At 52.4% G+C, this 16,610-nt stretch overlaps 8 protein-coding genes across 8 annotated transcripts; 5 read left to right on the top strand and 3 right to left on the bottom strand.

The window, feature by feature from the left end:
- Window positions 1–439: 439 nt before the first annotated feature.
- On the top strand, window positions 440–2,436 carry EDD37DRAFT_228053 (uncharacterized protein). Its single transcript, XM_062810494.1, has 2 exons — window positions 440–695; window positions 750–2,436. The coding sequence occupies exons 1-2, from the start codon at window positions 672–674 to the stop codon at window positions 2,382–2,384; spliced, it is 1,659 nt and encodes a 552-aa protein (XP_062672645.1). The 5' UTR covers window positions 440–671; the 3' UTR covers window positions 2,385–2,436.
- Window positions 2,437–4,931, bottom strand: EDD37DRAFT_228170 (magnesium transporter NIPA-domain-containing protein). Its single transcript, XM_062810496.1, has one exon. It carries the CDS (start codon window positions 4,643–4,645, stop codon window positions 2,489–2,491), a length of 2,157 nt encoding a protein of 718 aa, XP_062672646.1. The 5' UTR covers window positions 4,646–4,931; the 3' UTR covers window positions 2,437–2,488.
- Window position 4,932: 1 nt separating this feature from the next.
- Window positions 4,933–6,699, top strand: EDD37DRAFT_228329 (uncharacterized protein). Its single transcript, XM_062810497.1, has 7 exons — window positions 4,933–5,198; window positions 5,246–5,332; window positions 5,546–5,577; window positions 5,625–5,662; window positions 5,717–5,771; window positions 5,833–5,899; window positions 5,946–6,699. The coding sequence occupies exons 1-7, from the start codon at window positions 5,160–5,162 to the stop codon at window positions 6,603–6,605; spliced, it is 978 nt and encodes a 325-aa protein (XP_062672647.1). The 5' UTR covers window positions 4,933–5,159; the 3' UTR covers window positions 6,606–6,699.
- Window positions 6,668–8,201, bottom strand: EDD37DRAFT_228677 (Alpha/Beta hydrolase protein). The gene has a single exon (XM_062810501.1). It carries the CDS (start codon window positions 7,843–7,845, stop codon window positions 6,793–6,795), a length of 1,053 nt encoding a protein of 350 aa, XP_062672648.1. The 5' UTR covers window positions 7,846–8,201; the 3' UTR covers window positions 6,668–6,792.
- EDD37DRAFT_228058 (cyclin-dependent kinase 8/11) lies at window positions 8,202–10,602 on the top strand. Its single transcript, XM_062810495.1, has one exon. It carries the CDS (start codon window positions 8,557–8,559, stop codon window positions 10,273–10,275), a length of 1,719 nt encoding a protein of 572 aa, XP_062672649.1. The 5' UTR covers window positions 8,202–8,556; the 3' UTR covers window positions 10,276–10,602.
- Window positions 10,501–12,131, bottom strand: EDD37DRAFT_228772 (aquaglyceroporin like protein). The gene is made up of 2 exons (XM_062810502.1): window positions 10,959–12,131; window positions 10,501–10,903 (listed from the first exon to the last, which is right to left on the bottom strand). Exons 1-2 carry the CDS (start codon window positions 11,949–11,951, stop codon window positions 10,727–10,729), a joined length of 1,170 nt encoding a protein of 389 aa, XP_062672650.1. The 5' UTR covers window positions 11,952–12,131; the 3' UTR covers window positions 10,501–10,726.
- Window positions 12,132–13,260: 1,129 nt separating this feature from the next.
- Window positions 13,261–14,520, top strand: EDD37DRAFT_228481 (OsmC/Ohr family). The gene has a single exon (XM_062810498.1). The coding sequence runs from the start codon at window positions 13,477–13,479 to the stop codon at window positions 14,146–14,148; it is 672 nt and encodes a 223-aa protein (XP_062672651.1). The 5' UTR covers window positions 13,261–13,476; the 3' UTR covers window positions 14,149–14,520.
- On the top strand, window positions 14,521–16,554 carry EDD37DRAFT_228482 (uncharacterized protein). The gene is made up of 5 exons (XM_062810499.1): window positions 14,521–15,121; window positions 15,171–15,309; window positions 15,364–15,891; window positions 15,948–16,057; window positions 16,110–16,554. Exons 1-5 carry the CDS (start codon window positions 14,892–14,894, stop codon window positions 16,444–16,446), a joined length of 1,344 nt encoding a protein of 447 aa, XP_062672652.1. The 5' UTR covers window positions 14,521–14,891; the 3' UTR covers window positions 16,447–16,554.
- Window positions 16,555–16,610: the final 56 nt, after the last annotated feature.

Here is a 16,610-nt window from a genome sequence, read left to right on the forward strand (position 1 = left end):
TCTAGGGAGGGGAAATCTGAGATTAATGATGCTTGCCCAGGAATTACAGGAAAGAATTGACAGGTGCAAAACGGAGAGCATCCAAAGGATCAGGTCGTTTCGGGGTCCGAGGGCTAAAGCACCAAATGTCCAATGCAGGAGTGCTCCTCCTCGTATCTCTTCCTTGGTACCGAACTCACGAATCCACGCGGCGGGCTTCGTACACATGCGCTGAGCCTCTGAATCCCAACCCACCCCTAGGGCTAGGGTTAAAGGTAATGCAAAATGTCAGCTCCCGTTGAAGGACGCCCAGGTCGGCACCCACTAAACCGAGGTACTATTCGCGAACGAAGCCCAATTGTGTCCATCTCCAGGCAGCCACAGCCACAGCCTTGACATCCTAAGCGCGCCCCGGCTTTTTCAGCTCCCCCAAATCTCCACTCACCCCTACGTAAGGTAGATCGTACCCATCACTGTGCCCATGTCATCAGGCTACACGGTCACGGTCACGGAGAACGAAAGACAGTAGACGGCATACTCGAAATGCGCAGATCAGCCTGCATCTGAACGTCGTCCAGAAGATTGTGACGCCCTTGACTGACACGACGATACATTGCGTTTCAATGTCCTAGACGCTTTCTCCTTGCGCATCAGTCTGTGAGACCATAAGGACCGTCCGACTGCCCGCGGCGATGGAGAGCGCCCCTCTGACTCTTGTAGGCAGATCCGTCCTTCTACAACGAATACGCTCTGCTGACTGAGAATTCTAGGCTCATACTCATGTTCGAAATGCTACTCACGAATTTGACAAGCGCAATCTTGTCGCCGCGAGCGAGGAGTACGACTTGGCCGCGGCCGAATTTGCAACTGCCGCTCAGGACTCCGCGGACTGCGAAGCGCTCCGGATTCTACGCCTGCTAGAAGTAGAACACAAGAGACTGGGAAAGATATTCCGCGAACATCATGAGAAACCCAATGCAGAAGATCCCACTCACTCCTCGCCGTCCGGCGCCACCACCTCAAATGCGACGACCTCTACAAAGCAAGACTCTGACAGACCTCCATCACCAGAGAGTACCGTCCATCCACCTCGACTTCCAAGGGCTTTGAGATCTAATGCGCGCGACCTTACTTCGTCCATCGCAAGCAACCTGGCTTCTGCTCGAGGCATCCCCAGCGGCCGACAAAAGAAGCCGACCCCGATATCACCACTTGTGTCGAACCAACATGCTGATGGGCAGATCGGTCAGGACGAGACGAGAGCAAAGCCCGTGTCTCGACAGGACTCAGCCACAAGCGATGCCCTTCTTGCCATGTCAAAGCAATCAACATCACGTCCGTCATGGACACCTCCCGTGCCCCCAGAGCAGCCAGCCAAATCAGCTGCTGGTGCACAGGCCGAAGATCAGGTCTCTGATGCACCGTTTCAACAATTCTACTCCACATTCGAATCACTCATCTCCAAACTAAGCGCACCACTGGCGTTTGCCGGACTGCCACTCACCACACCCTCCTCTCCTAAACCTCCAGCCCCGGCCCCAGCATCACCCACACCCAAGTCACCCAACACTCACACGCGAGCAGCCCCAGCAGCGCCATCCGTCGACTACTCCCAACTCATCTCCCGAGCAGCCCTCCGCGCCGTCTCCGGCGGCGGCTCAACGAACCCCTCGGAATCATTCTACGTGGTCCCCACCACGGGAGGCACAATATCCTACGCCGAGATCATGAACAGAGCCGAACGCGAAGAGGCTCGTGGTCTCAGAGGGCACCACCGTCAGATCTCGAATCTCTCAAACATCTCCGAAGACGATTTCCTCGACGCACAAAGCACCATCCTACCCAATCGCAGCCGGGATAGCGGCACGATTGGTCCACCAAGTCGCTTCACCCGCCGCGGCGCACCAGACGAAGCCAAGGTCAACGGGAAGACCATGGAGGAATTGAGTCTCGAGAACCAAGCGCTCAAGCACCTCTCCGACACACTCTCGCGGCGCCTACACGTCTTCGAAATGTCCGCACAGACGTCTAGTGCTGCCCTGGCGCAGAGTATCCGGTCACTACATCGTTCACCACTCACGACACCGCTGTTATCGCCTGAGAACTCGCGCGGCAAGCACAGCAACAAGGGCTTAGACGTGGGGATCGATGATGCGACGACAAGACGCATTGCCGAACTAGAAGAAATCCTCCGCAAAAGCGATGCTCGGGCCCGTAAGAAGGAAGAGGAGAACGCGAAGTTGAAGGAAACGATTACCAAGTATAGAGAGAAGTGGGACAGCTTGAAAGCTGGGGCCAAGGCGAGGAGAGAGAGGGAGCGCGAAGGTCGCGGCGGCAAGACTGGTGAAAAGGCTTCCGACGCTGCTGGAGGTACGGCGGACGATGCATCAGCTGGCGGAGGATAGTAGTGTAATTCTCATGACGAGATCAAACGGAATTGTATCGAGACACGCTCGAACATCTAAGGGTATGCTTTTGAGCGCAGCTACATTGTACAACATGTATTAAATCAAGTAGCGTCGGTCTCATCGACGCCGCCTTCCAAATCGTCTCTTTTCTTCCCCTTACTCCGGCCCATGATGCTTTGTATCGACTCGCTTAGAGCACGTAGCCTGGTTCTGCGCTGATTGGGATCATCGGCTTCCTGGGCAAGTTCGTCCCTTACAGCACCTTCGTGGGTAGCCGCTCGGCTGAGCCCTACTCGATCTACACTGCGGTTCTGGAAGTGCAGGCCCAAGGGGTTGACATCATCCGGTACAGGCATGGTCTGGCGTCGTTCCATAGGTGAATGTCGTTCAGACCGGCTTCGCCGTAGTGCTGCACGGACAGAACGAGGGGCGCCCTCGCCCTTGAGCAGCGAGTCCGCGACCAATGCGCTGAGCGAAGATGAGAGTGGTGGCAACAATGGGCCGGGAAAAGGCAAAAGACGAGAAATACTTCCTCGTGTCGAACGCGGCATCAGTATTGGAGACGGATCTCCTAGCCAGGACTTCCCAGGGCGTTCCGGGCTGGGCAGCCGAGGCGTGCCTAGCTTGATGGGTGTGTCTGTACCTGCTGGGGACGAAGTAGATCGCTTCAGCGGAGAGTTCGAGGTGAAAGGTGTAAAGAAAGGTGTCGAGGGCAGTCTTTCGCTATTCGGAGTTTGGGGCGGAAGAGGTGCGTCAATATCCTCTGTTGAGGACGCCCATGGATTTGCAAGCATATTGTCCGAGGACTCCGCCGGCGTCACAGCAATAGATGGTACTGCTGAAGATGCTCTGGATCCTGGTCGCGGTGCGAGAGGCTCGCCGTCTGATTCTTCGACCGTCCCCAGAGTGGAATGATATTCATCCCGTTCGTATGCATTTGAACGTTTTCCGTCTCTTCTCAGGGGTGTCCGTTCATCAACATCCTCTGTTTCCTCATCAAGAAGTTGGATAGTTTCATCCTCATGTTCTTCATAGTCATCTGAGGCTTCTGGATCCTCCCGGGCGCTGGTAATCAAATAAACTCCAAAGAACGTCAAAAGACAACCGCTAACGAATTTCACGGCTTGGTCAGCCGTGGCGTGCTCGAAATCCCGATACAAAACAGCCGAACCAATGATGACCGACAATGTGAAGAGCACAAATTGTGTGGGTATGACCTGTGTAGAATCGTAGTTTTGCAATGCACTGTTCAAGTAGCGTATTTGCATAAGCGCCGATGAAACAAGGATGGCCGCCAGAAAGTAGAAGATCGGGTACGTGAAAGCCTTGTAGAGAGATGCTGATAGGAGAGATGCCACGCCCTTGGTCGACAGCGCGGTATATCCTCCAAAGAGACCGACCAGCCCAAGATCAACCAGTATTGTGCGTCGGTTGTACCGTGGCTCAACATATACGAGAGCCACAATCAGCAACATCGTGATCAACACATAGACTAAAAATTCCCACCTTTTGATCGTCCTCCACAGTGCGCCAGGGCCAAACTTCTCTTCGCTTGTGCTCGCCGAGAGGACGACAACCACAGCGCCAGCGATAGCCACCAGCACCCCCAAGAAATCGCGTTTTCGAAAGCGCTCCTTAAGCATGAGAGGAGCAATAAGACAATTTGATATCAGGGCTACCACACCGAGGGGACTGACGATCGAGGCTGGTGCGAAGCCATATGCCAGAAAATTGCCGGCTTCTCCCACTATCATCAGCACCAAACCGAGCCACCACCATGGGGACTTCAGGTAGGAGGGTCTATCCTGATCATCACCCGTGTCCGGTTCACTCTTCTGCCCTGAGGGTTCGAGGTCTGAGTGAGGGCTGCCATCGATGTTGCCATCCGCAGTATGGCCATTTCCGTTTGCACCCTCCTTGGGATCAGGCAATCCAAGATTTACCCTCCTCCGCACCTCCGCTGCATGCTCTTGCTCCGATGTGCCGTATGAACCAGGTCTTTCGAATGACGGATCCTGTGCACCAGGCCTTTTTCGCTCATTGTGTTCCCTTTCTATGAGAATATGTGCATATCTTTGTGTATTGAGGGCGAAAGATATGAGAAGATTCCCAATAATAGCAGTCACAATGCCAATGAATGAAGACCAGCGCTGTAGACGAGAGTCCTCGTCTGGCTGCGTCCCCAATGCGACCACAAAGAGCCCTAGAATGTTTATTGGAGGGGCATCTCGAGTCGAAGAAAAAGTAGGTGCGAGCATGGAGGAAAGCCCGTCAAGTGTCTGGTAGAGCTCGAGACTTGCATGTGCGGTCTCTCTGGGTTTGTCAATGCTCGTAGCGATCTCGGACTTGCGGCATATGAGGCAGCTTCGTCAAGGCGAAGAGAATGTTACCGGGTGGGCGTGAAGGATGCTGATACCGATATACTGTAATATGCATAACCTGGAGTCATCCTGCCTGAATGTTCGAACACCCTGGAAAGGACGATTGTAGCCATGAATTTTAGGTATCAACGATGTCACTAACTTACACCCGGGCAAACCTGCACCGAGTACGGGTGCTGCTTTAATAGTTATGGGGGTTTTGCTAGTGTTGCTGCTCTACCGGAATAAATGATGTCGGTGTTCCCCAAGGTCGGTGCTTCTCTTGCGGAATCCTGCCCAGCAAAATACGGACGCGTCCCTTGTACTTCCGTTACCAGAACCACAAATTGGTTCCCAAAGCATTGTTCACATATCGTAACAGAAGTCTGTACGGTACCTTCCAGATCTCACCATGGATCGCAGTTTGGACGAAACTATCGCGGAACGTCAGGTTCGTCAGCCGCCTTGCGCTTGAAAGTTCAATGTCTGACCATGAAGAAGCGAGGACAAAATCGCGGTGGTCGAAGAGCGCCTCCTCCGCAACGCCGTCGAGACAACAACTATCCCCGCGATGGGGTCAGAAAGGTACAAGCCCAGACCTGCATTGGGACGCCAAAATCTCACATTTCGACATAGGTCCGGACCTCCTCTCCTCTCCCGTAGCGCCTCCCTGCTCCGTCGTAACGATGATGGTCGCATCCTCTCAAACCACGAGCGAAATGTTGCTTCGACCTTCGGCGCGAGTCTGGACAGGGATGTTTTGACAGTACAGCTGACCAAGTTCTTCCTCCATTACAGTCTGTTAGAGACGAACGAACAAACCTCGACAAGTACGAAGATCTCTAGCTGGAGAAGAGACGATACTGAACTGATGCAGTGACTGGGTGCACGACCGATATGATGACGAGCCTGACAGTACGAAAGCAGCCACTTCTTCCTACAATGAAATGCGATTGACCAATAAAGCAGACTCCCACGGCAACGACAGATCAAGAGGCGGCAGAGATCGTCGACGCGACAATCGGTCCCCAGAGCCTGATAGGTGAGGTCTTTGACATGTTTGCAGGCTTGCGCTGACTCTGTAGGAACCCTCCTCCGGCCAAATTAAGAGTCGATAACCTACATTACGATCTCACCGAAGACGACATCCACGTGAGTCCCCACAGACGTACGCGGAACCGTTTATTGATAACAGCAGGATCTATTCACCCGCATCGCTCCTGTGAAGGAGGCTCGTCTTCGCTATGATCGGGCGGGACGTTCCGAAGGTGTTGCATTTGTAACCTACGAGCACGTGGCGGATGCTAGAGCTGCTATCAAAGATTTTGACGGCGCCAATGCGAAAGGACAGCCGATCCGCATCACGCTGCTACCATTGCCAAGACGAGACAATCCATTCGATCGAGTCGAGAATCCAAAGACTCTTTTTGACAGAATTGAGGCTCCCGGTGGCCGGAGTCGACGACGGAGCGAGAGCCCAATGGAAGATGTAGAGGCGGATCGAGATGCTCGCCGGGCTCCTCGAAGAGGTGCAGCAAGGGACCGGAGAAGCGACGTCAGAGGACCAGCGCCTGAAAACGTTGACCGATATGTTCCTGGTCAAGGTGCCAGCCGGAGCTCCAGCCAGCGTGGAGGTCGAAGACCTGGCGAAAGGCGCGAGCGTGCTCCTAGAGCAGATCCTGATGGACACAAGTTGGTGGGCGGCCGACCACGAAAGACAGCAGAGGAGCTCGACGCCGAGATGGACAACTACTGGACGAGCGCTGGCAATGGGCAAGCCGAAAACGGCGCTGACATCAAACCCGTTGCGCAAGAAGCACCGGCTCAGGGAGGCGACGACATTGATATGATCGAATGAACGCTATATTGGTATTGGCGATGCATCCTGTGGCATGGTCGAGGCTTTGCTTCCTCCAGGCAAATGCACCGACCGAGCACGAAAAGTATTTGTTCAATCAACCACATGATGTCTCTTCGCTTTGCGAGCGTCCATTGACGTGCTTCGCTGGCTGAGTTATTGGTGTCTCGGGCGTCTTCACGGCAAGCTACTTGCCGTTGTGTGCATCACCAAGCTTGGACGAGATGAACTCCTCGACGGCTGTGAGCCCTTCTTCCGAACCGCTTCCTTTGATTGTCCTGGGGAACATGATATACCCATGTGGCGCTCCCGGGATGATTTTGACCACTCCTTCTCCACCTGCCATCAACCATTTCGTACTCATAAACATGGTATCATCCAGTAGGCAGTCTTCTGTCCCACACGTAAATAGCGCAGGCGGTAGCTTGCTCCGTAACGCTTCGAAATCCGCATATAGAGGACTTATTGAAGGGTCTTTCTTCTCTTCTTCGGTCTTACCAGGAAGAAATACCTCTATGAAATGGTCCATTAGATCTTGATCCAAGATGAGACTGCCTTGCTTTCCTTTCCGGAATGTGTGCACACGCGGCGTCCACAGCATGGAATAACAGCCGTAGTGCAGTAGCAGACCTTTGAACTGGAAATCTGCGTACTTCTGTTGTTGGTGTTGCAGGAGATGCAGCACGACCAACATGCTCAAGTGACCTCCTGCGGATTCACCACCCAGGAAAGCCATGGGTACGCCGAACTTCGATTCAGAGTTGTCTACCAGCCACTCTGCAGCGTCGTAGCAGTCGTTTGGACCGGCCGGGAAAGCATCTTCCGGGGCGAGCCTGTAGCCGACTGAGATGACTAACGTGCCGGTCTTGTTGGCAGTGTCTTGAAGCGTGGGATCTTGCGACTTCTCATCCTGCAGGACCCAGCCTCCGCCGTGGATGTGCATGAACAGTGCTTTGGGTTTGCCGCCGTGCTGGGGCTTCAGGATCCGGCATGGTATTGAGCGGCCGGCGTCCCTCGATGGGATGGTAAAGTCCTCTGCTGAGTCTAAGAATGTGGCTTTGGGAAACGGTGTTTCACCGGCAGCTCGCATCTGACGATACTTCTCGGCGCCGACTTCGTACCACTTGGGCCCTTGGGCCATGAGGTCTATTAGCTTGGCGTTGAAGGCATGGCTATCTTCCGATATCGCGGCTGGGTCGAATTTCCTGGCATCGACGGTTAGATCGGTGTTGGCAGCCATTTTCGATGAGGGCAGGGATCGTCAGACGGCTACTATTGTCTGTCAGGGATACTCTTCACAGCCTGCCCCAGTTTATATACGAAGGAGTAGACCCTGTAGATGGAATCCTAGAAGCCGACGAGATTCTCCAAGTCGGCTAAAGGGGATCATCATAATGCCATGGGAACCTCCCCGCATCCGGGGGTACTCGTACAGTAGGTTAGTTTTGACTTTGGCGAGATGACCTCAAGAGGCTCAACTGCCCAGTACTAGTAGTTGTGTTACATACTGTATGCATTCCATGAGACTACAGAGATTCACGATATCGAAAAGTCGTCAAATTGTTGGTGCTATGCCAAATATCTGTAGACCATGGTGAGAGCACCTTCAATGACTCCTCAAGACTTCAACCCCCGGACTGAGCCTATGCCCTGCCAAGACAGCCGGGCTTTCCGTCGACCGATTCGCCGCCTTCATCTGATATTTTCCCGTTCTAGAGGAATCTGATCTAGAACAAACGCTACGTGATACCATGTGCCAGGCCTGATGAAAGGCGCTTAAGATCGCATTTGAAATGCTTCGTTCATTGACTTGAGAGATCTTTGCGCTGATACTGAAGTCTGCGATCACGTCACGTCCTGCTTTTCAAACTTTCACCAGTCACACTCTTCAGGCAACAGCTTCATTCTGTATGGTGGTCAATTGAATCAACGCAGCATCTCAACCTCCACAATGGACGAAGAAAATTTCCGAGACTTCCTCCCCACGTCTTTTGGCGGCGCAGGAGCAGATTTTGACCCGGCAGCCCAGATGGAACATGCCAGGCGAAAAGGAGTCGGTTTGCCAGAACCCAAAGCAGCCAAATCAGCAAGTTCGACGAACGGGAGCGACTCTGATGGCGACGACGATTCCGACGATGATTCGGAAGATGAGGATGAATATCCAGTCTCACATGAAATTGTCTTCAAAACGCACGATCGACCAGTCACCACAATTACCGTCGACCCAGCAGGCTCGCGCATGATCACAGGCTCAACAGGTTGTACGATCAAACTCCACGACTTTGCTACTATGACCCCGAATACGTTACGAGCATTTAAGTCAGTCGATCCAACGGCGACCAAGTCTTCAGCAAATACAGAAACACACCCTGTACATGTCGCCAAATTCAACCCGAATTCTCCAGGTCAAGTCCTTGTCATATCAGCCACAACGCAAGCGAAGATCCTTTCACGAGATGGCGAAACTATCACAGAATTTGTCAAGGGCGACATGTATTTGCGAGACATGAACATGACGAAAGGGCACATCAGTGAGATTACGAGTGGCACATGGCATCCCCACTTGCACAATCAGTTCGTAACTGCCGGAACTGACAGCACACTCCGTATCTGGGATGCCAACATGCGCATGAAACAAAAAGATGTTATTGTGCATAAATCGAGAGCCATGGGCTCAGCTGGGCGGAGTCGAATGACGGCAGTGGCATGGGGCAGTCAAGTCGAAGGCGGCAACAGTCTCCTTGTTGCTGCCGCTCTTGACGGCTCTCTACTCATGTGGGGTGGTGAAGGACCTTACCACAGACCCAGTGGTGAAATCACTCAGGCTCACACCAGCAACACCTGGACAAGCGGACTAGACATCAGTACAGACGGTCGTCTCGTTGTGACCCGCGGTGGCGACGACACGATCAAACTCTGGGACACACGCAAATTCAAACAACCCGTCAATACGACTTCTCACATCTCGACGTCAAGCCAATACCCGACGTCGAATATCCTGTTCGCGCCCAACTCATCCTCCATCATCACCGGCTCCGAGACAGGAGACCTATATATTTTGAATCCAGCCACTCTCAAGCCAGACCTAGTGACCCCAGTGACGCCTGGATCGCCGCTCATCAGCGTCCTCTGGCATGACAAGCTCAACCAGATTATTACGGGAAGCGCAAACGCCGAAACCCACGTCCTTTTCAATCCTAAAATCTCCACGAAGGGCGCAGTAATGGTGATGTCGAAGCAACCCAAGCGCCGGCACGTCGATGACGACCCCAGCCTCACGACAGATATGTCACAAGGAATCTCTGCAGACGCGATTATCGTCCCCGGAAGTGGCGGTCAAGCGGCGATCCAGGGCAGCACATACTCATCGCGGCATCCAACGATCGGTCTTACCGCATCCGGCAAATCCCGCGATCCCAGGAGACCGCATGTCCCGGTGTCGACCCCGTTTTCCAGGAATCAGCCTGATGAGGAGCACATCAAGAAGAGCATCCCACTTAGTTCGATGCGCGAGGAAGATCCGAGAGCAGCGCTGCTCAAGTATGCGGACAAAGCGGAGCAGGATCCCATGTTCACTAAGGCTTGGAAGGCGACGCAGCCGAAAACCATCTACGCCGATCTTAGTGATGAGGAAGATGATGGGCCAGATAAAAAGAAACAGAGGACATGATAATTTTATTTTATCTTAGTATGAGGGTGAGCCCCGACAAGGAGGCATCGAAGTCTGTGGCACGATGAGAGACTGATGGACAACCTGGTCAACGTAAGAATAATTTCGGTATGGAAGGCGACGACCGCAGGTCCAAGCGACAACCTCAGCAAGCGATCCAGTTTCAAATCCTCTCGACCAAGTTCCTCGTTTTGCTTTCTGGCCAAGTTCCCTTCAGATTATCGATCTCAACCTTGCCACTCCACATATCCTAGCATATGCATGGGGATACGTTCTGCGCAGCATAGTAGGGACACTCATATCCGGCCTGGTGTACTATTTTCCATCACCATCAAATCTCGAATCTCTCAATATAACACATTATTTTCAGTTGAGAATATTGTACAGGCCTGACGACACCAGGCACAATATTGATACAGATTCATCATCATCACAAGTTTTAGCCGAGGACTCATACATCCTTCTGAGGCCGACCGGTAATAGCCTCCTTGATTCCCTTTTTCGACGGACGGACGACACGCTTCAAGCCCAACCATGGAGTATTCATCGGTGATTCACCAGTATAAATGAGGGTATCGTACAGGAAGCCTCCAAAAGTACATCCGATAAAAGGTGCAATCATAGGAATCTAGTGGGACGTCAGCACATATGGACTAACAACGACAGATCAAGCGAAAACTCACCCAGAAATAATAACCCCCGGCACTCCAGACTTCCGACCCATAGCCGACGAAGTACGTGAATAGTCTGGGTCCGAAATCCCGAGCCAAGTTAATGGCATATCCTGTCTCCCAGCCTAGACAAGCGCCGATACCGAAGATCAAGAAGAATAGCGCGATGGGCGTAAGATCTGCAGACCCGAGATTGGCGTCGTCTTTGAGCGCGAAAATCACAAAGACTAGGACCGTGGACGAGACGATTTCGGAGAAGAATTGGCCTGTTTTGGTGAGGAAAGGTTGAGGGTATGTGCAAAACACCCCGGCGGTCGCATGGTCGCCCGAGACGGTACGGATGTTGGCGCCGCCTTCGTACACGTCAATGGCGGATTTGTAGTTGCCATAGATGACGGCCGCACCACAGAAGCACCCCAGAACTTGGGCGGAGGCGTATATTGGGAACTTCCACCAGGGGAACTTGCGGTAGAGGCAGTTGACGAATGTTATGGCGGGGTTCAAATGGCCTCCTGCACAGCCTGCGACATAGACTCCTAGCATCACGCCGATGCCCCATCCCCAGGAGATACTTTGATAGTCACCCTTGTTTTGAGAGGACGTTGGGAGTTTGTCGTTGTTCGAGAGCAAGACTTGTGCGACACTACCGTCGCCGAAGAGGATCATGATGAATGTTCCCATGAATTCGGCGAATGGGTCGCGCAGATGGTGTCGGATGCGGGACCACAAGAGGTTTTTGTGGTGTTGGTAATCTTCTTCCGCCGCTTCGTACTTGAGGGAGTTATCGATGGGCGGACCATGTTCCTGGTGGTATGGATATGGGTTCGGATTGGGATCCATGGTGCGCTGATGTTGTTGCTCGTGCTCGCGATGCGCAAAGGTGACTTCGTCCGAGGCTGGTGTTGCTGTTGAAGAAGACGAGGAGTCGTGGGGTTGTAAATTTGGGATATGTGAAACCTGCTTCTTCTTGTTGAAGTCGTCCATAGAGATGTCTTTACCCTTCATGAAGTCTTGAAAGGTGGAAACAATAAAGCAGGACCAGAGGGGAAAGACTAGGGAAACGAAGATGTAGTATGTCAGCAGAGTGTGGGATGAGAAGATGTTACAAATGCCGAAGGGCAAAGGATGAAAGTCTGTTGATATTTAGCATTTCCCGACTATCGCTTTCATATCGATAATTCCGCACGTTAAAAGGCCCAAGGACTCAGGCCATCATATGACAGCAAAAGAGTGGAGGCGCTGAAGGTTCGCTCTTTTTTTTCCAAGGCTTCCAGATGCTCCACCGAGAAGATGGTATGCCAATCACACCATGAAGTGAAGGGCACGAACCTACCTTTTCTTACCGGCCAAGAGTTGTGTATGCATAAGTGACTTCTTTTAGACGCGGGGAAGACGCCTCCAATGGTTACGAGGGAGCTGATGGGGATGAATATTGTCAGTAACACTGACCATAGAGCAGTGGTGGAAGTGTGAAAAACCTGGGCCGGGGATCGATAGATGCTACCGATCGACGTCAGTGGCACCCGAATAGCCGATGCCCATAAGTGCCTCGTGGGGAGGGGCTTATAAGGCCCTTATAACTGCTTATTGGCGGTATTCGACGTCATTCCTCTCGCCATTGTGGAGGATCTCACCACAGCCAAGTGAGAGCTATGGGCTGGCAGGGTTGCATAGCGCAAGACCTGGGGATCTTACCACAAAGTGAGCCTCGGGAGTTGTCACTATTGACTTTTCGGTATGTGATCGACTTGATTAGAAACGATAAGATCGGATTGCTCGGTCTCTTCGCGCTGATGCTATCCCGAGCGGCGTTGCAAATCCGGACTAGACAACAGATGGTCAGACAACATTAATAAAGAGCTTCATGGCCAAAGGTAGTAGTGAGGGCGTAGGTCTGACCACAATCATTTTGGTGTACTTATCGTGAGTGCCTGAATGATGCCTTCCGCACGATGCCATGGACACGTACATCTGGTACGTACTTTGTCGGTCTGCTGATATCTGCTGATATCTGCTGATTATATATTGATGCCTCGAGGAGTACTCGTACGCGGTCGTGCAATAGATTGTAGTGATTTTGCCGAGGCTCATCAACATTGAGAGATTGATCGCACAACCACGTGATCAATCGGAATGGTGTAATCACTTAGCTTCAACGTTCAACCTGCGAGTGCTTCATCATTTCCAGACGTTTTGATCTTGACCACATATCATGTCCAGACCGTACATCAATGATTCATAGCAATGCGACCACAGTACTTTGGACGTCGGTAGGTTCACTGACCACTCGCCAAATCGCGGCCTCTTCCCACGGTCTGATGGAAGTTGTCCATGCCTCCACATCTCCATTGAGGGGTAAATACTCCGTACCGTGGTCATAGATCATTGACTCTTCGAGCGCAAAAGGTTTATGTTGCTGTGATTTTATCCAAAATAGATTGTACTCGCTGGAATAGAGACTGTATCATCAGCGCAAACAGGTCACATCAAATAAATCTCTTACGACAAGCGTCCTTCACAAGAGTCAATCATGTCCGACGCAGCTACGGCCGCTGCTGAAACACTGCGAAACAAACAGAAGCCTCTGAAAGACAAATATCGATCCGACCCGTCATCTGCTTTTCTCACACTCTCCTCATCCGGCAGTCTCGATCCCACCTCGACGAGTCTGACATGCTCGCTGTCGGCTGGTACCGCAGCTCGAAAAGTCGCCGGCCTTCACCAAGCCGCCGGAGGTGAAGGTTTTGATGCGTCAGGAGAACTTTGCTCCGGAGACATGTTGCTCGAATCTCTGGTAGCATGTTTTGGCGTCACCGTGCGTGCTGTAGCAACAAGTTTGGGCATTCCAATCAACGGCGGGACAATCACTACAGAAGGTGATCTCGACTTCAGAGGAACGATGGGAATCAAGGATCCCGAAGGCAATGCCGTGCCTGTGGGCTTCAAGGCCATCAGGCTCATTGTGCGACTTGATGTGGATGAAGATCACAAATCAAAGGTAGACAAGCTAATCCAGCTGAGCGAGAGATACTGCGTGGTCCTGCAAACGATCAAAGGCGGAGTGCCCGTGGAGACCAAGTTGGGCCATGTGGGCAGTGTAATGCCTAATGCTCGCAGCAATGCTGATGAGGGTGCTGACGGAGAGGGTGGAAGTGGTGTGCAAGACGTTCCCCCTAACGAAGATGTGTTGAAAATGAATTGATACCTTCCACGCAAGGAGGCATTACTTCGCTGTATTTTCACAATCAATGCGGCTAGCACAGACAGTCAGCATCTGGTGTTCAACTCACCGTCACATCGTATGAAATGTCCTTTTGTGCGGCAGGCAGACCTCATGTGGAAGATAGTCGCGATACACATCAGTGCATGATTCAAAGCACACCATATATGCATCATTCAATTGGTCGATCGTCGTTGCCTCCTGCAGAGTCTCCTCTTGATGGCTCCTTTGGTTCACCGCTCGAGCACGCATGTATCTGCCGCAGCCAATCTCTTCTCAAGGATCCCTTTCGTTGCAGACTCGATCATCGTACTCCCAACCACTGAACTCCTCCACATTTCCATGTCTTTGATACACCTGCTACGGGAGCGGTCTCCGGTGTCAGCCACATTCTGTTTGATTCGGAAGTGATCAAGCAAGAATCGTTCTTCCGTTACAGATCCCGCGTGCGCAGTCTCACCTGCCTTTATATATGTTCCGTCGGTGGGCCACCTGATCACAATGCAATACCTGAACACCCGCGTCGAGTCTTGTGCATTATGAGCATGAAACAGATCCTGTAGTTGCCTGACTTGTTCCGATCTTGTCTTTTGGAAACCTTCGACACCTGTTGTTTCGGCCCATCATCCGGAAGATCGGTAGCGGGCCTCAAGCCGGATCTCGCTTTCTAACCCGCAATCCACTTCAGATCCCGTCTCCGCGACTCGGCGACTAGGTAGACCTTAATGCCAATGGAGGCTCGCGCGCAGCCTCCAACGACAAAGACGTTATTGGCCCCCAAACCGTGTTCTGCACCAACAACAACCACTCGACCGACGAGAAAAAGAATCTCGCACGCATGTGACCGTTGCCGGCATCTTCGCGCGAAATGCTCGGGTGAAGACGAATGTTCTCGTTGCGTCAAGGATGGACTTTCCTGTTATTACGGAGATCGTGACAGGGAAAAGAACAAAAAGTAGCCGATGATGCCACCTTCTCCCGTATGCCATGCTGACCGGCCATAGAGCTCTTGGCCAAGCCCTGCACCGCATCAAAACCCTTGAAAAGGACAATGAGGAACTGGTTGACATTGTAAGGAGTCTGGCAACGACCTCGAAAGCTTCATGGCAAGTTCGCGATTATGCCATCAATGTGTTGGCAGAGGTCGTTCTCCCCTTCCGAGTCACGAAAAGGTCCCAAGGCTGACATTGGTGATAGAAGTCCCAGGACGGTATACACCAGCAACAACAAAAAGCACAAGTGCTGCAACCGAGTGGTATATCACCTTCGTCAAGTCATCTCGACCTGAGAAAGAATTTCCGCATTCGATATGCTGAGAGGAATTATCCTGTTCGCGCACCCAACCTCTCCCCATATAGTCATCTCTCGTTATCCGATGCAGTACCCTGTGCAAGGTATCCGATTGATGTCCAAGCCCAGCAAATGGACAATTTCCGTCTCCCAGAGCATTATGTGCAACCGCTACTCTCTTACGAAGGAGAATCTCCCATGGCTACCGCATATATCAGTTCCAGAGACTCGGCCCGCCAGAGGCTGCTGTCCGGAGAATCGCAAGACAGCATTTTCGGCACTGAAAAGGTCGAGGTTGATCTGTTCTTCCGCGCCAGAGAAGTCAGTGACCCTCACACACCATCCACCTGGGCAAGCGAGTATTTTCGTGCACTCCACGATATTGACACATTCGTCTGCCTTGCAGGTATCTTCAACTTTGACCGGTTCATGCGCGTGAGTCTGTTTCTTTTCTGTCCACCACAAACCTCTTTGCTTAACGTGCTGGACAGTGGACGATAGCGCCTTCGGCTGAAACATATGCAAGTATCCCGCCTGGGCAACGTCCTACGCCGTGTCAAAGGCTCGTGCCGCATCATCCGGCCTCTGACTTACCAGTCCTGTGAGTAAGGTCTAAAGAATCGTGGTTCATTCCCGATTGACCGTGATCCCAGGCCAGAGCTTCGTGACGGCTTGATATATGACTTGCGCGACTATATCCTTGCCAGTCAATCGTTCGGTACGACCGTCAACTGGCACAAGGGCCTGGAAACTGCAGTTGATATCAACCCGACTTCCGGGAAAATGACCCTCTCAGCCACGTTTGTAGAGCACGTCTGGGATCTCGAGAATTGGAGTTTCAGCGGTGGTTTTGCCGCTGTCTTCCCAGAACTCCGGCGTCGGTATCGCATCCTACCAGGTGTTTCTCTGCCGGTGACCGTAGTCAAGGTCGACGACTTGCTGCACAAGCGAGAGACCGTTCTCCGGAACCTGCAAAGGCAGAAATCCTAGACCTTGAGGACCACGTCCTCCTGGATCACATCATGGCCATGGAAAACAAGGGATAGAAGCGTTGGAAATACCTTCACATTGGAGGTCCGTCTACCTCCAGGGCTATCTCAACCTCGTTGCCGCTTGTCGATGGGCAGAGTATCCAAACCAACCAGGCCAAAAAC

This window comes from Exophiala viscosa (assembly GCF_022695815.1).
Source record: "Exophiala viscosa unplaced genomic scaffold EDD37scaffold_2, whole genome shotgun sequence".
In the NCBI taxonomy this organism is placed as follows: domain Eukaryota; kingdom Fungi; phylum Ascomycota; class Eurotiomycetes; order Chaetothyriales; family Herpotrichiellaceae; genus Exophiala; species Exophiala viscosa.